The 22412-nt window shown below is 38.9% G+C and overlaps 1 protein-coding gene across 10 annotated transcripts in view; it reads left to right on the top strand.

Moving 5' to 3' along the window:
* The window catches only part of camta1b (calmodulin binding transcription activator 1b), a 467764-nt gene extending 449313 nt beyond the window's left edge, over window positions 1-18451 (top strand). For 4 of the 10 annotated variants that reach the window (XM_022682294.2, XM_022682295.2, XM_007251422.3 and 1 more), the window contains 13 exons: window positions 1754-1920; window positions 2634-2836; window positions 3596-3674; window positions 3789-4107; window positions 4855-5285; window positions 5977-6131; window positions 7436-7682; window positions 8374-8445; window positions 8534-8554; window positions 10655-10863; window positions 11741-11815; window positions 13046-13076; window positions 14942-18451. In XM_022682294.2, the coding sequence (XP_022538015.2) occupies window positions 1754-1920; window positions 2634-2836; window positions 3596-3674; window positions 3789-4107; window positions 4855-5285; window positions 5977-6131; window positions 7436-7682; window positions 8374-8445; window positions 8534-8554; window positions 10655-10863; window positions 11741-11815; window positions 13046-13076; window positions 14942-14974 (2042 nt within the window). In that variant the 3' untranslated portion in view covers window positions 14975-18451. The remainder of the gene's footprint in view (window positions 1-1753; window positions 1921-2633; window positions 2837-3595; window positions 3675-3788; window positions 4108-4854; window positions 5286-5976; window positions 6132-7435; window positions 7683-8373; window positions 8446-8533; window positions 8555-10654; window positions 10864-11740; window positions 11816-13045; window positions 13077-14941) is intronic. The other 6 variants (XM_015606374.3, XM_022682293.2, XM_022682291.2 and 3 more) reach the window with 6 other exon arrangements.
* The last annotated feature ends 3961 nt before the right edge of the window (window positions 18452-22412 follow it).

Genomic DNA, 22412 nt, shown 5'->3' with positions numbered 1-22412 from the left:
ACAGTCACAGATATGTGCACATTTTCTGACCACTGGACCAATAAAAACTGTTCAATTTGTAATAGAAATAAAATTAAACAAAATTAAATTTACCAAGGGTTCTTGTAGGGATGCCATAGAAGAATCCCTTTTAGTTCCACAAAAAGGGCTGTGTGTCTTAGTGTGACAAAGCTTGCCTTTGTGTTTAAAAAGCTGGTGTATGCTACATATTGGCATTTACATAAAGCTGCATTTGCATCATGTGCTTATCTTATAACCGCTGGATCAATAGAAACTGCTTAAGCTCTTAAGGTAAACGCTAATTATGGAGGTTTTTTACTTCTACATGAAGTTACATCTTATCGATAAGACGTTTTCACAATGCAGGCTGTTTAATTGTATGGATGTACATTGACAACATTATGTTAACAGAAGAATCTCACAAAAAATAAAAAAATACACATCAAGCTAAATACCTAGGAGCAGGATTTACACATGAGGGCAAAACAGGTGCAATAAAAAAATAGGTGTGGTTCATACAGCAACTATTAAACATCAAGACGACATGCATTTTTTGGACTTTTTAGAAAAGAAAAAAAACTCATCTACATAAAGCTGCCTTTAAAATCTGTTTAATCTCTAAAGATGAAAATGTAATTATAAATGTTGAGAGCATTAAAATGTTAATAATGGATGTTTTTTCTTCTTCATGAATGAAAAATCTCATAGATAAGACTTTCTAACAATAGGCTCCTCTCAGCAGCTGCCTAGCATAGTTTTAAGACAACAATGGCATGCCAAAAGTCATGGAATAGCAGAAGGTAAACTGATTATGAGGTGTTACTTCTTTTTTTTTTTTTTTTCATTTTCTCCCCAATTTATACGGCCAATTACGCAACTCACTCATTTAGGACTTCACGACCACTAATGATGTTGCCCCAACAACAGGAGGGTGAGGATTAGCACATGCCTCCTCCAGTACATGTGAAGTCAGACTCCGCCTCTATTCCAACTGGTTCTGATACATCAGCTCACAGACGCCCTGTGCTGATCGACATCACCCTGGGAGTGATGAGGGGGGAAAATAGAGTGCCATCTACCCACCCAGAGAGAGCAAAGGCAATTGTTCTCTCTCTTAGGGCTCCGGTAGCCGATGGCTAAATACATGAACAGGATTCGAACTGGCGATCTTCTGATCATGGTGGCAGTGCTTAGCTCACTGGACCACTCAGAGCCCATGAGGTGTTGCTTCAAGTGAGGGCTTGTATTGTACTGTATGAGTTGTAAGTTGTGAGGTGTTATCTTGTGAGTGAGAGGCTGGACAGCGTGCTCATGGCAAGGCAGTCTGAATTCCAGAGTTCCAATGATGGATGCCAGATGGATGTGACTTTCCATTTCTGAAGCTGTTTAAGCATTTAACATGCCTCTATCCACAGTGTTACAACGAAGTGTATAGAGAAAGTGTCACAGAAGGCATTACCACCCGCAGTGGACAGTGCAGTGGCTGGTAATGATGGTATTTCATCATATTAGGCCACTGAAAACTTTATTATTATTTTTTTTAGCTTTTTTCAGCTTCGCTGTTATATCTGTCTGTTAATGTCAATTAATGTTCTCTGTCAGTTGTTTGATGCGGTTCCAGCTGGAATGCAGCCATGGACATCGCCACAGTCATTTGACCCCTATTAGTAGGTCATTTACTGAGCATTACCCAGGCTGGCAAATGTGAGGTGAGTATGGACTCTAATAGACTCTTCTGGTGTCTCTGTCACAGATAACCAGTTCAGAATGTCCATCCTGGAGCGTCTGGAGCAGATGGAGCGCAGGATGGCGGAGATGGCCGGCCAGCAGCAGCAGGGCAGCGGAGGATCGTCTGAAAGTGGAGTAGCAGGAGGAGGTGGAGGTGGTGGAGAAGGAAGGGTCATTGCTGACCAGTCACAGGTGTGTATCATATATCAATCAGTCAACCTTTATTTTCATTTGGGAATACATGGAGGGTCATTTACAATGCCACCGAGGATTTACAGTTTAAAACGGGCTAAAAACATTTAATAAGAAATTAGAAATAATAAGAAACAAAATGGCAAAAAATACAACTAAAATAACAAATTTTAAATTGACATTTAATATAGATGAAATAAATATATATGTAAAAAAAGAAAAATCTAAAAAGAACACAAAAAATAAAAAAATTATAAAATATAAAATGAAGAAAAAGATAAAAATAGTAAAAGTGAAGTAAAATGATGAGAATGATAAGAAATGATAAAATGAATAATAATGAACTAAGAACACAGGAATCAAAAAACAAACATAAGAATAAAAAACAAACTAGATAAATAAATAAGTAAAAAAATAAAACTATTAAAAAAAATCATAAAAAGATCCTTTGAAACAGGCTAATCACAGGCTTTCTGATGGTCTATAGAAACTTTATCAAATTTAAAATGATTTAGTGATCCCAGCGAGCTGAGCTTCAACGTTTCCTGTAGAGAATTTCAGCTCGTTGGTGCACTGTAGCTAAAAGCAGATTTTCCCAGTTCACTAAAAACTCTTGGTACTCTTAATTTTATCCTCCGTGTAGTTTTATATTGTCTAAACTCTGAAGTTTTGAGCAGCAGGTTTCATGTACCTCTGTTTGTGTATCTCCTCAGTTCTCCACGGGTCAGAGTCAGTTCCAGGCTGGAAGCTCTTTTGAAAGTCGTGTGGTGGTGGTGTGTGAGAAAATGATGAACCGGGCCTGCTGGGCCAAGTCCAAACACCTGATCCACTCCAAGACCTTCCGGGGTATGACCCTGCTCCACCTCGCAGCTGCCCAGGGCTACGCTACGCTTATCCAGACTCTCATCAAATGGCGGTAAGAAAATCTATTTTCAAAAGTAAAAGATCATGTGTCATGTCAAAATTCATTTAATAATGATATTTAACATTATTCATTATCAGGAGGGTCAAATAAATGTTTACAAAAGTGTGTGTCAATTATATTGTCATGCTGACATTTACATTTACATTTATGGCCTTTAGCTGATGCTCTTATCCAGAGCAACTTACAAGGTTATTCCTATTTGAGTTGGAACAATGTAGTGTTAGGAGTCTTGCCCAAGGACTCTTATTGGTGTAGCGCAGCATTCAGTCACCCAGACCTGGAACTGAACCCCAGCCTCCCACATGGTAGCTCACTGGCAGGTGGTGGGGTTATCCACTGCACCACTCCAACCAATAGCGCAGGACACTATTAGGAACCTCTACAACTCCACATGAGATGTCTAGAATGTTGCATTACACATGCGATACACACGCATTAGACATAAACATTGCCATATCAGTCTAAATCCGTAATCATTTATTGTTTATGTTAAAAAAATATTAAATAGCATTGCAATCTGACACTTCCTTCTGGATGCAAAAATTATTTTGTACATATAGATTTACTGTTCTAAAGGGACAAGAATAATAAATAAATAAATAAATAAATAAATAACAAATAAATATCTCTATAAGAGAGCGACTGACCCTACTGATGTTAAACTAAGAAAATAATTTTGTGGCATAATTTTAAGACAGTAGCATATTTTCGTGTTTCTATGTGTTAATTCTTCACTACTCTCTTCCACAGCACTAAACATGCAGACAGCATTGACCTGGAGTTGGAGGTGGACCCCCTGAATGTGGACCACTTCTCCTGCACACCCTTGGTGAGCTTTTATAGAGAGAGTGTCCTTTCTAATGTTCTGATGGATCTCCCAGCTATATGCAGTAGGCTGTAATGTTCTAACTGTAATGTCGCTGGTGTTCCTTTCTTCTTTCAGATGTGGGCCTGCGCTCTGGGTCACATGGAGGCAGCCGTGGTTTTATATAAGTGGGATCGACGTGCTCTGGCCATCCCCGACTCACTGGGTCGCTTACCGCTGGCCACGGCCCGATCCCGTGGCCACACTAAGCTGGCAGAGTGTCTGGAAAATCTTCAGCGGGAGGAGCAGCAGCAGCCAAGCGCACTCACTGCAACTCCCAGCATGCCTTTCTCCCCATCTGGAGAAGGCTCGGCCGCAGAGGGCTGGATGGACGTGTGGGGAAGTGAGAGTTCTTCAGTGGGACTCGGCATCAGTAGCTCTGCTACATCAAACACGGGTCAGTAGCGATGCATGCTGATATTTCTTATCAGCGTCTTACCATAAAAAAATAAGGTAATAATTAAGTTAATACATGCATTTCGTATGAGCACATTTGATTTATTTGATTTGATCACGGTATAATTCTTAGGCAATTCACAATTCAGTATATTGAGGAATCACAAACAACATAGTAATTCAATAAAACGGGTAAAATTTAGAATTATTTAGTATACAGTGGCTTTTTTTTTTTTTTTTGAGATTTTAAGTGATAGACCAACATAAAGTAGCTCACAATTGTAAAGTAGAACGTGGAAACTAATACATGGTTTTCAAATTTTTTATCAAATAAAATTCTGAAAAGAGTGATGGGCAAAAGTATTCAGCCCCCTTTACTCCAAAACCCCTAAATAAAATCCAGTGCAATCAGTTGCCTTAAAAAGTCACTTGATGGGAAGATGGATGGAGATAAATACAGGGCAATCTTGGAAGAAAATCTGTTGGAGGCTGTGAAAGACTTGAGGATGAGAAGGAGATTCACCTTCCAGCAAGACAATGACCCTAAACATACAGCCAGAGCTACAGTGGAATGGTTTAGAATGGCCCAGTCAAAGTCCTGATCTAAATCCCATTGAGCTTCTGTGGCAAGACATTAAAATTGCTGTTCACAGACGCTCTCCATCCATTGAGGTATTTAGCAAATATGTATATACCTGCATTTCTAGGCTTATCTAAGACTAGTTTATTTTGTCTTTAATCTCTGCAGACTTGAGGAGACCCAGATCCGAACCTTCCAGTTTCTACAACACCGATAGCCAGGGCGATGCTCCACTAGCCAAGAAACACAAGCCCAATCCTGAGAGCAACCAAGCAAGGCCTGGCAAGCCCAGCTCCGCTCCTCTTAGACTGGAAGAACAAGCCCACAAAACGAAAACCTGCCCTCCCAAAGTACCCAGGGAGGGAACAGCAGACAAGGAGGCGGGAAAAGGCGAGCAGTCACAGACTAAGCTGGGCTCGGCCTGTGGAGGAGGTGGGCGGTGGAGCGCCAGACAGGCTGTAGGACGCCGGGGCCAGTTTGGAGGGCTCGCTAAAGAAAGGCTGGCAAGCAGGCTGAGGTTAAGAGAAGCGTCTGGCGCGGCGACGGTCTCCGAGCTGCTGGCGAGCCAGGAAGATCTGGAGAACACAGGGGACTTACAGGTGAGGCTGAAAGTACAGAGACAAAAGGTCATCTCTGACTGCAGACTCAGCATTTAAGACAGCAGAGCCTTATCTCACTTAGCTTCTATTTAACGTCCAGACCCATCAGAAACGCTCAGCTGCAGTGTAAATGAAATGCTCATCAGTGATGGAATAAACTCATGGAATAGACTCATACCTGCTGTGAGGGTATTATCGCTATTGTTACCATATATTGCAAAGCATATCATAATCACAATATGGTGCATTATGGTACTGTATATTCACATAAAAGGTACAATATATGGACAACAGTATTGGCTCTTTATTTTTTTTCCTTTATTTCTTTTCAGTGATAGATGATCACAGACATCACACCTCATTGTGCCAATAGGTTTACTGTTTGTCTGCTCCAGATAGTCCTATTCTATAAACAATACATCCTCTCTGGCTTAATCCTTGTATGGGAAACTGCCTCATAGTGTTTCTACATTAAGTTAGAATTCGAAAATGTCCTTGATGTCCATTCAGTGTACTATAACTGTGAGCTTAATACCGAAGTTAGCATTGCAGTTGTTCACAACCTATAAAAACTTAATATAGCATATATAACTTTACACAAAATCACTTTTGAAGTTAGTTATTAAGCAGCATTTACAATATTTCCCAGCTGTGTTTCCTGGATTAAGAATAACATTTCTTCATATTTCAGATGAACATGATGACGCTGGCAGAGCACATCATTGAAGCAACACCTGATCGCATCAAGAGCGAGAACTTTGTCGCCACAGAGTCCACACCGCTGGACAACGTTGGGGTCAACACCACCATGAGCTGGTTGGCCACTTACCTTGGGGATGCAGAAAGGTAACGATTTGTTTTAAAGCAGCTTGTGATTGATAATTTAGGGTCTTATTTTAGAAATCGATAGGTGAATTATCAACCGTGCACAGTGTGTCTTTGCTATCGTAACGAAGCAAAAAAAAAAAAAGCCTTGTGTAGCTCAAAACAAACAATAGGCAAGTACTAATTCTATTAATTAATCATGGGTTTCTTTTGGCCATAATATGAAATAAACCATTCAGCGTGTCACTTGTCATTCCCTTTAAGAGCCAGGTGCGCTCTGACCTTGGTACATTGCTATTTTAACAATGCAGCACTTCTACGCTTCTCAGCAGAGATAACTGAGCAGGTCACTTACAGTACTTTATTATTATTTTGTTTATTGTTGGTGTAAAAGTTAAGTGTGGCCACTGCATCATGACCTTGTGTAACAAACAGGGGTGTACATGCACTGCCAAGATAGCAATAACCGTCTGATGTTTAACTGTTGTCAGGGTTCAACGTTGCTATTTAAACAGCTCAGACGCAAGGCGTGAAAATAAGACTATGCGTGGGGTGTAAGATAGCAATTGTGGGAATTGTGCATCAGTATATCACAAACTACAATATCAGCACTGATGTGAATGGCATTAATTAAGTTATTATATATTAATTAAACTATAGTGGCAAGAGGAAAGTGTCAAGTGTCATATTAGGCAGCAAGTAAACAGTCAGTTCTTAAAGTTAATGATATAATTATATGTGTTGGCAGCAGGAAAAGTAGGATAGGTTTATGGGCTAAACACACAATATTTATTAGACAGTTGTGATTGCTTGTTGGTGTATATTCACTGATATGCCAAAAGTCATGGGATAGTAGTTGGTTAACTGATCATGAAGCATCACATCAGGGGACAACTTGGGAATGCTCACATCTGTACAAGTTGTGAGGTGTTGTCATGTGAGTAGGACTAAACACTGGCCAGTGTGCTCATGGCAAGGCATGGGTGAATTATGGGGAAGATGGAAGGGACATTCCATCCCTGGGATTTAACATTCCTTGATATTCATGTCATAGAAAGCGTTATTACCACCCACAGTGAGATCTACAAACAGATCTACGTTCAGTTCTGGAGGTCCCACTGGTCAGCGTGTGTTCTTTAGTTTCCATAGGATATGCCAGAATTCATGGTCTGATATGATACTAGTTGCTGTCCCTTGTCATTTGGCAAGTCAGTGTAATAGCGGTATGTAATACTGGCAGATTATCCTGCTATAAAGCGCTGCTACAGTGAATTTACTGTCATTTTAATTTGAGTGGTGTGTTTTACCATGGTTGATTTCTCCAGGTTCCTGTACAACAAGCCCCTGGCTTCCTCCGCCGGCTTGGGCGGCGGCCATGCTGGCGTCCAGCCGGAACCCGAGAGCCCTCTCGGGAAACTGGGCCTTCCTTCCCCGGCAGACTGGAGCGCCTTCCTCAACACCTCCCACAGCAAAGAGGAGCGGGACCTCACCCAGCTCGCCCTTTCGGACCACGAGCAGAGGGAACTGTACGAGGCAGCACGCCAGGTCCAGAGCACCTTCCGCAAGTATAAGGTAGGCCCGAGCTTTGTCCAGGCTCAGGGGCATCCCAGTTTCACTGCACATGTAGGCTGTCGTTGTGTCCCTTTTGGTGTTTTGCCGGTGTTCATCGTGGCCTGGTCTCAGAGGTTGTGCTGTACTGTACTGTGTGGTGTTGTAAACCAAGGTAAACCAAAGAGCCTAAACCAGCCAAAATGTCTCAGATCCTGGGTTTCAAAGGTGTTGAATGGATGGTGTGCTTAAGACGCAGACGTGATGTAGCTTCAGTGTTGCAGTTAAGCATGGGGTGATTGCTTGAGCTAAGCATGGCCTGCCTATAGGGAATGACTGCATTGCTCTCTATTTGTCTTATATATGGGATGTGCCCCAATTCCCAAATCAGTACCACATCCCAATGATTCCAATGATACAATGCTTGCCCATTGGTAAGGAGCTGCCCCATCCCTGTTCCGGAAGATGTCACTATGGTCTGGAACTCTTCCCTCCTTCCACCCAAAAAAGCAGTTCCAGGAAATCGGCCAAAGTACAAGGACTTCTTGGCCAGCCACAAACAGGGATCAAATGCTGTCTCCGTGGTCATGCAGTTGCAGCGCACCTGTGAACGCTAACCGTTCTTTCCTCTCCTCTTTTCTCCCTTCCTTTCCTTTCCTTCTCTCCTCCCTCCTTCCACACCATCCCCTCTTCCCTTTTCCCTTTCCTCCTGCAGGGGCGTCCACTCAGAGAGCAGCAGGAGCTGGCAGCTGCTGTTATTCAGCGCTGTTATAAAAAGTACAAACAGGTAAGTTTAAAGTGGAAAGAGGAACTTGTGCAGAAGTATAGTTATAAAGTTTGCTATGCCTTCATCTGCTTCCTCTTTCTTCCACAAGCTGACATGGATAGCCTTTAAGGTAATACATCCATTTTTATCCACACTGTTCTACCGTAATTTTTATATTCACATACATCTCTATAGTCTTCTATGAAAGCTGTAGATATGCTGCAGAAAGTAGTTAGGTTGATAAATTAGTACTTTTTCCACTGTGCAAAAAACATACTATCATGTGTGTAGTCACATGACTCCACACTGTCCAGTCTGTGGCATGAAAGCAACTTGTTCCAAAAGGAGGAGATCTCAGAAGTACAGCTAGTTGGTTTTAATTAGGGTGACTACTATATCCTCTTGAATCCGGGCTTTGTAATATATTTAGTATTTTGCTTTAATTTCACATCAGCCTTTGCTTCAGCAGTCGGCACACATTCTGTGCACTGATTTTCACAGCTTTCACAACACAAATCATGTGGTTTCCAACCACAGTCAATTGACCACAGCCTAGAAATGATTAATCACTAATTTAGATAAATATAAATCAAATACAGAATCTTGTGGTTTTGTCTTAGTGGAAAGAAGTAAAACAAAATGTCTAAAAGTCAAAAACCACTGAGTTTTAGATCAATAATAAAAGCAATCAATTAAACCAATTAAATGCGATCAGCTACTGTAGGTTGCCCCTATTGCTGGCATCCCTAATACTCTTAACACTTAATGCAGTCAGATCCTCACAGCAATAAAATACAGAATTTTGTGGGGGTTTTTTCCCAGTATAAACAAATAGTTCAAATGTTCTAAAAGGTCCTAAAGCACCTTCACATCAAAGAGTTTCAGATCAATAATCAAACCAACCAAATCGACACAGTATATTTGATTGCTTTGTCCAAATGTTTGTGGACATCCCTTCGAATTAATGCAGTCAGCTACTATTTGTTGCACCTATTGCTGTACTCAGTCACTTAATGCAGTCAGATGCTCCAGAATCTACTAGAAAGTCTTGCCTGGACAGTACAGACAGTTACTCTGACAAAAACAGGATACACTCTTTTTAATACCCTTAAACCATTTAATTAATGTGTGTCATGTGTCCTAAACCTTTTTGTCTATATATTGTATTTTCTTTCTGTATTTGTTATTATTTTATTGGAAACAGTTAGAATAATCAGCAATAATTTAGGAATATAGGTTATAAAAGTTATTTATTGTTGTTGAATGTGTTGGTGAATGAGTAAATATTTATTAAATAAATGTTCTGCCTTCAGCCACCAAAAACACTGCCACAGTCCTACAGCTTAGGCTTACTTGAAGCTGCTTGGCCACATTACTGTACCACAGTTAATACCCATTTGGCTGAAGTTCTACTTTCCTAACTACATTACTGTTACTGCAATGTACATCAATTTCATAGCCATATTATAGAACCCTGAGGGAATCTGCAAGATCTGCTAAATCTAACTGTTACTGAACAATTCACAACAGTTACGTGCATAAGGATGAGTAATATTAATTATTATTGTATTTTTTGCATAATATAATAAAGCACCAGATTTTTAATGAGGGGTTATTACTGTATATAAATGTGGGGTTGATGCTGCAGTTGGTCTACAGGTCTAGGTTCAGCAACAGTATGTGCTGAAAGAATGAGGTCAGCTGACTACCTGAATACATGTATATTCTATGAGATATAAATAAAAATACAAATGATAATTTGTGATAAATGATATAAATAATATCATAGTGATATTTATTAAATTAATAACATTATTAAACTGAAGTTTACTGCGTACTTCTACGCTGAGTGAGGCTACATTATCTTACTAAGCTTACATAGCTTGTTCAGACTTAAATGGATTGTTTTGTTCTGTTCTGCTTATCTTAAAATTGCCAAGGGGACACTTACACTTTATACACAGGGTTATAAACATTAACTAGACACGAAGCAGATTTTAGATTTCTGGAAAGAAAATGTACCATTTAGTTATATTATACAGAATTGTTCTTTCAAAACAATCTGAAGCAGCCAGTAAATGATGTTCATCACAGAAACAGCTTAGCAGTTTTTACTGCATCTCTGGGACACTAGCACTGATTTAGCCCAGCACTACAGGAATGGATTAGGATTTATCGCTGCACTATAGCAATCCTGTTTACCTTCATCTCCTGCTTCTTCCTCGGGCAGTATGCACTTTATAAGAAGATGACGCTGGCCGCCATCCTTATCCAGAGTAAATTCCGCAGCTACCACGAGCAGAAGAAGTTCCAGCAGAGTCGTCGGGCAGCCATGCTGATCCAGCAGTACTACCGCAGCTACAAGGAGCTCGGCCGGCCCAACACACACTCACACTCCCACGCTGCTGCAGCTGCAGTCCTGGTGCAGCACAAACTCAGGTAAAAGCCTACGAGTGCTGTTCAAAATTCTCATCATGAGGTACTGATTAATACAAGGCTGAAATAATGAGTTAAACAATATTAGGGGTGTCACGATTTCGATATTTAATCGAAAGCGATCGAAATTATGTCATGGTCTCGAGTTTCGAAGTCAAAAAGCACACTATAGCCGACGCAGCGGACATTGTGACTGCTCAAAGAGCAGCCCTTTCTCCAGAGAATGTGGACATTCTCATCTTCTTAAAGAAAAAACTTACAAAATAACAGTTGTTTTGTCTAGCCTCAAATACGTTAATAGTTTTGGTACCTTAAGAAGCATCTTTCTCTCAGATAAAGTTAATAATATATCTTTATTAAAGGAAAAAACTTGTTATTCTCAGAGACCGAAAAAGTCTTAAAGTCTTATTTTTCATGTTTAACTGTTATAGTAGGATAGAGTTCAGTTTGTTAAGGCTCTAATTGTCCTATTATTTTGTACATGACTGTTCCTGTATTTTTTATTATTTATTTTGTTATGTTGCACATTGCTGTTTTATTAGTGCACACTGCTGCTACCAAAAAAAATCCACTAGATGGCATTACATATATATCTCAATTAAATTATTTAAATTTGACCATTAGTGCCTAAGGTGGTGTATTACAGATCTCTTGTATCACTTTGCATCACTTATCAAGCCCATCTTTTGAAATAAGATATTGTAAATTTGATTAATCAAACCAATGACTGACCATAGACTAAATTGGTAAATCGTAAATCGAATCGAATCGTGACCCTAAAATCGGAAATAAAATCGAATCGAGGATTTAGAGAATGGTGACACCCCTAAACAATATAACCAGTATCTGTACTAATACAACATTCATCACTCTGTTTCAGAAGGGGTCTACTGACCAAGAGGCAAGACCAGGCCGCCAGAAAAATCATGCGATTCCTGCTCCGATGTCGCCATAGGTAAGTTAAAACACTCACCACATACACTCACGGCCTCTCTCTCACGCTTATCTACTTGTACCTCTTACATTTCAACTTTGATGGCAGGACTGTAAGGCATATAAACATATAAATTTGTTATATATATAATATCCTATGACATCCCTATCAGTCTTAATTACTCACTCAATAACTTTAACAAATATTAGACTGATTCCAGCAGAAAGGGCTGGATTGGTTATTGTAAGAGGCACCTAAATCTAATGTTCTTCATGAATGTAAAAATAAAACTTAATGCACTCTTAAATTGTTGAGCAAAGACAAAAAACAAAACAAAATAAATAAAAAAATAAAACATTTCTATGCTTGTAATACAGATGTGTGAGAGTGAAGAACTGAACCTTTAAAGATGCTGACAGATGTCAGAGTTCAGAATCAGCAGCCAAAGTCAGAGAGAGCACAGTTAGCTCTGGTAGATAGAGCTTTCGTCCCTCATCACTTCCATTGTGATGCTGGCTGGCACAGGCATCTGTTGGCTGATGCATCAAAGCTGGGGATCTGGTGCTTTCCTATTAGTTTTTTAACTGTCTAGTGATGCTACATTGAAGTCAGTTTTTATTGGATGATGCATGTGCTTGTCTTCACCCTCCTAGTGTCAAGAGCAAGTGAGTCCTATTAAGGTTTTACATTTTTACTGTTATGAATGAAAGTGCAGTTGCTATTTGTTTTTGTTGAGAAGATCCTGTAAAAACTTTGAAACCTGTAAATATGTGAATCTTTACACTCTCTATTACACATCAAACATGGTTCTGTATTGAACCCAAAAGTGGTGCCTTCTACATATATATACATATATTCTATATCATACCAGAGAAAACAGTTCTTCCACTGTTCAAAGCTCAAGACTGCTGGGGACTTTTTACTCTCTGTCCTCCAGCACATACCTGGAATAACCCATTCCAATGCCAATGCATTCTTGCTCATCAGCTCTAGGGAGTTCTATTCAGCAACAGATTCAACTTAAAGTAGCTGAATGTCCACAAACATTTCACCAAAACAGTATAATAAAGTGACATCAGGTGGTATTTGAAGTTTCAGTTGCATAGAGGAAAAAACATAGTACTAAAACCCATCCCTCACTGATGGATCTATTACCCCCTATTTTAAGTTGGGCCCTCTCCTTCCCCGACCCACCTGAACCTCAGTATGTGCTAATAGCAATGTGGTGTTGTTTTGCTGTTTAACGCAAAGCCCCTTGATGGACCATAGACTGTTCAAACGGGTGAGTGCAGCCTCAGTTTATACCCCTCTGACTTACTGTTTTACCTTTCCCCTTTTTACTTCTTTTTCTCAATTTCTTTCTCCTCTTTTATCACACTTTTTTTTCTCTCTCTCTACCTGAATCTCTCTGAGCGACTCTGTCAGTATCTGTCTCTCTCACTTTCAGCATCTCTTTCTTCAGCCACCTCTCTCTTCTCTCTCCATCTCTCTATCTCTCTCTTTATCTCAATTGCTTTATGCCTGCTTGCATGACGGCCAACTGGAGCCTCCAGTGGATTGAGCCTCTGAATGAGAGAGAGGGGACAAAAGGCCTAGCTAACGATAATGAATGATTTATAGCAACACTAACCAAATCACCCTCTCTTGATTCGTTTCTCCTCCTCCATGTTTCCTCCATCTCTCTTGTTATGAGGATGCTTTTTGAGAGCACTAAGGACTGCTGGACTGCTGAATAATGTGGATGGCATTGCATGATGGCCAGAGGACGGCCTTGCTTCATTCAGGGCATGCTCTAAATACTGTCACTTCCGTTATGGAAGGGTTTATCTCTTGAATGCCTGGCTGCCTGTTTCATATATCTAACTTGCCTTGGGTTAAACAGCTTGATTGACAGGGTTTGAGGGGGGTGGGGGGAGGACTGGACTGCACTTTTTAAAAGCTATAGTTGTGGTTTTAAGGACTCTAAATTGCGTTGGGTCCAACTCAATAATTTATCAAGAAATGATATACTATAATATTTGTGCTGATTAACCTGTGGGACTTTGATGTTCTGTATTATACTAATAACTTACTGTATGTAACTTCACTGATGTATTGTGCATGTATTGTATTATCCCTTTTTTAAAAGTTATTAACAACACTAGGAATGACGTATTTATTTCAGCCCTCAGGGAGTTCTGATTGTGTTGTTTTGCTAAGGATTTAATGACATAGATTTCCAAATGGGAAAGTTAGGTATACAATAAGAAATGTAAATGATTAACAATGTATTATATTTTAATTTCATGTATTCTGTCCATCAATATGAGTGGTTTAAAGACACATTTAGTAACTCAACTTCCCTCAGACTCTTTTCCACTGCAGGGCCAAATGGTTTTGAGCACGGAAGTTAACCATTTCATCCTGGAATGCCTTTTCTCAACACGGTTACCTAATTATACTTCAGGCCACAGCAGCGTTCAGGAGAGCTTATTGATGTATGGATCCAGTGATTGGCTAGACATATAATGTAATATTTGCTTTTCTTTAATCATTGCTAAATACTATTTAAATCCAGAAAAGAAAGGAATTGACTCAACACTACTTTACTTTGGGAGGTGGTGCTTGTGACTTACTGTTTTGTTGTTTTGTTTTTGACCTTACACTACTGCGGGAAACCCTGGGGTCCACACTGGTATGGAATAGCACAGTGGAGCTTTACCAACCAATTAGCCCTGCAGTGGAAAAGAAGTCTTAGTTTACTTAAAAGCTTTCTAAACAACAACCACTGTACAATCCAAGAGTCCTTAAAAAATATTAATATGGGTATTATATTAGAACTGATCAACAAAACCAACATTTTAGACCTAATAGGCTCCTAAAGGTCACTGCTTGTACACCTAGGACCCACATGAATTCAGATCCACTATATATACTCTTCCTAACTATAAATATTGCTCAAGTGTACTATATAGAATATGTAGCTTATTTTTGTCTATATATCTTCAGAAATACACTGGCTATAATATAATGTAATCTCTGAATAACTGTGTTGAAAGGCAAGTGGCAGGAATCTCCTGCTGCTACGTCTCTGAAGCTTTGAGTAGGCTGGTTCAGAACTGAGTATAACCCTACATTTTCTGTCTTTTGTCTATTTGTTTCTTGCAGGGCGAGAGAATTGAAAAAGGCCAAGGAACATGAGAGCTCGCCAAAGAGCCCCGTCGCAATGTAACGTCCACGTCCAGACTGTTCCCCTTTCCCCTTTCTGTTTTTACAAGAGACGAACAATTTACAAAAAGGCAAAAACTATTCAACAAAAAAAAAACAAAAAAAACAAACAATGGATCCCAGAAGATGGTGGAACATCACGGTTACTGACGGTTCTCTTACTGACAGTAGTTCAACTGATCCTGTTGATTCTGGTACTGCCACAGCATTGTGTATTTCTCCTCTCCATTGGGGAAAGAGGGGAGTTCTGCTTATATGAAGACTATATCGGGGAAATATGACATTATCTTCATGCCATTTTTGCACTCTTCATACATTTTTCTTTTTCAAAAAAATTATATATATATAAATATACATATACATATTATATATATCGAGGAGTGACTGAAGGCGCGGAGCTGAAGGCTTTTTTTTCTCAAGGTTTTTCTCCTGTCAGAGGATTACGAAAAACACAAAATGACATTTGCTTTATTGTAATCATACCGGAACCTGCTTACAATTATTCTGTTTTTATATTTCGAAAGGAAAGAAAAAAAAAGAACAACAGTTTGTTTGAACAACAAAAAAGATCAAAAATGAACAAAAGCAAACCAAAAAAAATGACCTCATCTCACTGACCATATGCATGCAGAGTTTTCAGTCAGCTGTATTAATGTATCATGTCTACAAATCAAGTCACAAAGCTTTGTTTTTACTTTTGACTAAGCCATCCTTTCATTCTTTCAGTGATTAAAAAAGAAGGGATGGGCTTTATATGAATGTAGACGGGGTCTAGGGAAAGATGAAGAAATTTCAGTGTCTTAATTTTTTGTGTTTATTTGTTTTGTTCCTTTGTGTTTTGCTGTTTTTTTTAGAGGAAGGGAACTAGGGATGGTTTGGAACTGTACGCGAGGCGGATCTCTATAGGGTACCTATAGATTTGTGTTTTATGTGCACTGTTTTTTGACTTTCTATACGAGTCCTTTTCTTAATGTCACCTTTTTTGCTGGCCTGACTTTGTGAGTCCCGTGTTTTATGCTGAATTTAATCTGGAAACAGTGCATGTGTTTGAGCCAAATGCTCCTGCATGCTGGTGGAACTGTTTGTTTTGTGTTTCTCATTTGATTCGACCTTTTTTTAAAAGTTATATAGCGTGTTGTGGCGTTGGCATCCATTCCCAGCATTCTTCCTACCCCCAACTTCAGCATCTCTCCAGCCCCTCCAGCATCCTTCTGTTCATCCTCTGTGTTCTGCCTGTGCAGGTCATTGTTACTCTGTAACTTTGTTTTAGCCTTACCTCATTTTTCTTTTCTCTCTTTCTTTTATTTTTTATTATTGAATTCATAATTTCCTTTTTTAAATCTTAAATTATTTTTTAAGTCTTAAACATTGTGCCACAGAAACACTGAGATATTTTTGCTAGGTTTACCTGTGTGTATGTATGTGTGTGTGTGTGTGTGTGTGTGTGTGAGGGTGGGTGTGCGCTGTGACATGATTTCAGTGGTTTTCTTTGTTACTGCATTGTTACTGTTTGTTCATTTTGAAGCCCTCCAGAAAGCAAAGCTGCCAAAAGCTTCAGAATGAAGACTGGAGGTTGACATAGCATTGCCTTGACTTCTTTAGAGACTCTTCTTTTTTTTATTTTTTATTTTTAATTTTTTGAGAGGGTCCCGACATCCACCCGACAAACTCCGGAAAGCAAAATCCATATTTTTTGACTATTTGCGTGGTCTCTGTACATAAAAACGAAGATGCGAGAAGGTACGTACGTGGAGAGCCAGAGAACCTTTATCCGAAGAGGATTGTATTTAAGAATATATATTATTTTATTCATAAAAAGGGGATAATAACGTGATAAGAGACAAAAAAACAACAACAAAAGAACAAAAAATATATTGTATAGTTTTGTTTGAACGCCCAAGATGTATGGTTGTATTGTTTGTAAATAATGTAAATACCTGGTGCAAAGAAGGAGCCATGTGCATGACTTTAAGACAATGACACAGAACATAATATAAAGAAAAAAAAACTAGTAGTGGTTATGGTCTGTAAAAATGATTAAATTTCACTATAAGAGTCTTTTATTTGAACAAAAAGAAGAAAAAAATGCTCTTGTGAAGAGCGTTTACATAAAGCATGACATTGTTGCAAAATCATGGTAAAACTTACAGTATGTATAGAGTTAGGGGAGACCCAAATAATCTTATCAGATATGACCTCTAGATTACCTTTTTTTTTGTTTTGGTTATGTTATGGGTTTCTATCAAGAATTATGTCAATTTTATTTGGTTTCCTGTTTTTTTTTTTTTTCATTGTTTTGCCAATTGTGCCAATTATCTGATTATACTATCTGATTAATTCTATCTATTGCTCAACAGGAGTTAAGTTGCTAAAATCTTTTGAGGAACAGATGTAGAAGAAACAATTCTTTTCAAGAAGTGAATCAGGATTCATTTCATTACCCATCACCCATCACCCAGTCCATACAGTTAAATTTAAAGGGAACAGTACAGCAGAAGAGTAGGTATCACCCTGTTTATGGCAAGCATAAGAACATAAGAAGCCCAGAAATCAAAGTAAAATGAGGTTGATTGTGTCATACCGTATAGAAAAGAGGTGCTCATGAGGTATAGATGAGGCACAGCCTTTTAGAAAGAGGTTAGGAAGAGGAGGATAAATGGAACAGTCTGAAACAGAGGAACCTCCCTCTGTGCTGGAGAAAGCTTCAGAGGAGAGCAACACAACAGTAACAGACAGTGATCAGACCTGAAGAAATAAGGTAGGACAGTCTCAGTTTCAGTCTAACAGAGCAGCAAAAGCTGTAGAGAACAGAGGATCATGCTATTCTATTATCATTACATCTTACACGTAAGATACATATACTATTAAAGTGTTATAAAAAAAAAAATCAGATTCATAGGTTCATAGTGAGTGTCTCTTGAGCAGTTCTCCAAGCATGAATGCTTTTAATGCATGAAGACATGAAAGACTAAGGTTAAAGGTTAAGATTAAGTGGGCACAATCACAGTGGATCTAGATGGTTCTACACCCATTTCATTTGAATGTCCCTACATGGCAGCACAGTGCCTGTCTATACAACATTAAAGACACTGTGTTACACTGAGCTACGACATGCTGCTGTAAATAAGCAACATTTCATGAAGACTAGATTATTTATAGTCTAATTAGCTCAGTTTGTTGATCATCTATCACCTGATCTCTACAACATCCAGTACAAACCTAATAATAATAATAATAATAATAATAATAATGAAAAAATTCTGCATGGCACGCTGAGGAATTGAACAGTGCTTGAGTGCTGGTGTGTGCATTAAGAAGAAATGATAAAGATACTGAAGATAATTTTTAGAGGGCTCCACAGCACAGTGTTCAGTTTGCAGCCGTCTTAAAAAAAAGGGTTATTCAGTACTAAAACAGTACCACATCACCACGTCCAGGGTGCTTACAGTGATTCAGCTGATCAAGACTGCCATCCTATCATCCCAACAACTTTCAACTATTTTTTTGTTTTAATTTACGCCACATTGTGTTATAATGGGCTCCTAAGCGGCCCAGCCATTGATCAAATCAAATCATCAGGTTTATGATGATGGAAGATGTATTTGTATTTATTTATTTGTTTGTTTGTTTATTTGTTTGTTTGCGTATTTATTATTTATTTGTGTTTGTTTTGCGTCTGCGAACCGAAGTTATACGTGCACGGGCTTCGGCTTAACCTTTCTGGAATTTTCTAAAAGAGTTCAGAAGAAAAGAAGACTTTTGAGAAGTTACTGTGGATGAAAGAGGGTTGATTTTTACACACATTAAAACACACACCAGCAGCTGCATTCAGTCTGTTTTAACCAGAACGTATGGTGCTCATTCGCAGGTCCCTTGTCTTATGGCTTGTTTGTATCTGTCTCCTCCCATCTCAGCCCAATTAAATATTCTCCTGCTTTTTTTTTATTATGTTTATGTTATTTTTCACTCTTTACTCAAGAGTGTTTGTATTATTTCTTCTTTGATTTTCATTCTATGTTTTTTCATTCTTCTTCTTATTCTTATATGATCTTATAATTGCAGAGATTTAATATCAGTATTAATGTAGAAAGTGCCTAAAAGCGTAAGCTTCAGAGAAAAAAAAAACGAACAAAAACTAAACACTTTCAGGAGTGTGTTACTTACGTATAGTGAAGGTTCCTCTCTTGTCATTATGTTTTGATATGCGTGGATATGCAAGGCTAAAAACTGGTTTTACTGTCCCAACAATTTTACCCTTCATAGCCCAGGCCTTCCCTTTCTTCTCCTCAAATAACCTTGATCCTTACCTGAACCCCTAAACCCCAAACCCCCACCCAACCCTTAAATATTCTTCCAGCTTTTTATTTATAATTATTCTCCTCCAGTATGGATCGTCAGATAGGTTACATTAAACATAAAGCAAATATCTTTAGTTCCTTTAAATTACCAATTTTTCTGTTACCATTTTACATACATACATACATACATGCATACATACTGTAAAGGGTGTCAGGTAAAACAGTGTTAGAGAGATTTGTATATTAACAGGGCATTTGCATGAGAACCGGGTTTCGGATTGACCGAATAATAACACTAAGCATGCCTGTTTTTCATGTCAGTATTCAGATCAGTATTCAGATCAGTAGGTCAGTAGAATAGGACTACAGTATAACGTGCTATACCGTCCAAAACACTTCATATCACATGACGCAGGCAGAATCACAGCTGGAACAGGACTGGTATTGTTGACCTTGTCATGGTCATCATTTTTAGTTATATAAACTTTTTTTTTCGAACATTTATTTGTATTAGTGCAGTTCCATCCGTTTCTGCACTCTCCGTCTCGTCTCGTCACAGTAAAAGTAAGTAAGTAAGCTATGTTCTTCCAGCATTGAGCGCTCAAGCTAAACTTAAGAACTTCAGGAAGTCATCACTCACCAATCATCATCAATCTTCTAATCTAAACACGTCTAAACACTTCATAATCCTCACACTCCAACAGTGAATTACGCTCAGTAACAGAAAGCAGCATCTGCCTCAACACACGTCTGCTGTGTCTCAAACCAGACCAACTATTGTGAATAGTTCTCTCAGCTTAGGAAACAGTCTGCCTCCCTTTTTTGTAATTTATAAAACTCAGGGTGCCAAAATGGGGAGGGAGCATTAAACAAAAACAAAAAACCTCTGGAAACGAGTGTGAACGACTCAATTAGAACGGGTCAGGGCTCTGGGTCTAGCTCAGAATCTACAGGATCAAAATATATACAGTTATTACATTACTTCCATTATTTATACCACCTAAAGATGTTCACGTTGTTGGGAAGGAGGTTCATTAAAAAAAAAGAAGAACAAAAAAAACACATACCGAACAGCACTGTTTTTCATTATTGGGGGGGTCACACTTAATTTTTTTAATGCTGCTGCTTCAGGCTGCACTGGCTAAGAATATATATAACAAATTATTTACACTTCATAAAAGAAAATTAAACCAAAATAAAGTTTTTCTCTGCATCAATAATTAGGTAAGGGCCACAGCCACTATTACAGCTGTCAGACACAGCCCACCTCACCCTACCACCCTACCTGAATGGTAAATAATTAGGAAAAACAATGTTCAAGACATTTTCAGCTAGCAAGTTGGATTTTATTCTTTTTCATCCTTTTTTAACTAGTTGTGTAGTTCTGGAGTGCTCTTCAAAAAAGACGACAGTACAGGAGCATGAAAACTGAATCACTGCATTAGTTCACAAAAATACTCACAGATAGCATAGACACCACAAGCTTAGCAAGCTTCACACAGCCAACATGCTCATTTGGGGCTTACGTGGGTGGAACCTGGGCTAGGTGGGTTCCAGGTCTTAATGGGCTCTGAGTGAGTTTATACTGGGACCCAAACAGGCCCTGTATCAATACAGCCCAACTTATTGACATACAGGCCCCATCTAGGCCCATACGCAGTGTACAATCCAGACACGGACCATGTCCCCATTACTGACATCCATATGGAAAGCTAACATGGAATCCATTGAAAACACTTTCTGCATCCCACCTGGGCTACCCATACAGGCCCCACCTGAGCACGTTGTCTGGGTTTTATCAGGAACACAGGTTCAGAAGCGCACACTTGACAATAAAAGTGAAATTTATTTATTATTTATTATACATTTGAAGCTGCTGTAAGACAACTACTGTTCTTTCTCTAAAGAAGTGGCTCTCAAACCAGTCATCAGGGCCTGCTGGACCTGCAGTGCCCATGATGTGCACATTTAGTTACCCTTTTTCAGCCCAATTGATCCATCTAAATAAGTAATTAACAAGGGCTGTGTCTCAACTGCATTTGCTTTATAGTGTAGGTTTGGGAGGTTGTGCACAAAAAAAATACTGTACTAACCTGGTAATTATTAACAGAACATGGTGAACCAGTGCTGTCCCAATATACATCACTGCAGGTTCTCTAGCCACCATTCTCCAGACATGAGTATGAGACATGACATTGCATTGTTGGAGAGTACAGTCCATTGTAACCTCAATCTTGGATATCTTGGAAATTTGAGCATACTCACCTTTGAGGCTTTTATCTATACCTAATTTTTTATCTAAACTCAAAACCCTACTCAAAAACTAGTTGGGATGTCTCCAAGCTCTTCCAGTATTTGGTCCTCCAGGACCAGGGTTGAAAACTTATGTCCCAGACTCTCCACATTTTAGTGTGTGAAATGGGAAATTCTTGGGTTAAAGGCTGTATGAAGGCCGGTTTGAGAACCACTGCTCTAAAGAACCTCAACATGGGTGTTTTTTTTTTTAAGAAATGAGATGATTTTGTGAGTATGAAGAACCTTTCTAAAGGTTCAAGAACCTCCATACCATTTAAAGTTAAGCTGTTTAAATGACTTTATTTTTTTCAAGAGAGCAGGACAGATCTCATATGGCTGCTGAGTTTAAATCTAACCATTTTCACCAAACAGAACACTAGGGAACACAGGCATTAATTCTAAGGCGTTAGTCGTTTAGCATCTCCAGGTCCCTGCAGGAAAGGAAATGCCTGCAAAGAATACCTCAGCTGTGAATGCGTCAAGCTATTCTGAGTATCCAGTCATTTTATTCTAAGATAGATGAGCAGTTAGTGTTTTATAGTAGATCATCTATTCTGTATTTCTGAGTGAGGCGAGAGAGTGGCATGTAGGGATAGTGGAGTATAGTAAAGCAGAGTTTGAACCTCACAATTCAGACTGAATTCCTTTTCCCAAAGCCTTTTCCATGGGACTCGTTCCATTCAGCAAGTGTGGCTGTTGTACCAAAATCATCACTAAACTCGTAAGATCTTGTTTTTCGGTGCTTTTTCTGAGCTAGTTTAATATCACAAACATCTCATAAACAACATGGCATAAATATGACTGAAATGGATGAATGA

This window comes from Astyanax mexicanus, chromosome 24, assembly GCF_023375975.1.
Source record: "Astyanax mexicanus isolate ESR-SI-001 chromosome 24, AstMex3_surface, whole genome shotgun sequence".
Taxonomy (NCBI): Eukaryota; Metazoa; Chordata; class Actinopteri; order Characiformes; family Acestrorhamphidae; genus Astyanax; species Astyanax mexicanus.
This window is presented reverse-complemented; position numbering and strand designations above follow the sequence as displayed.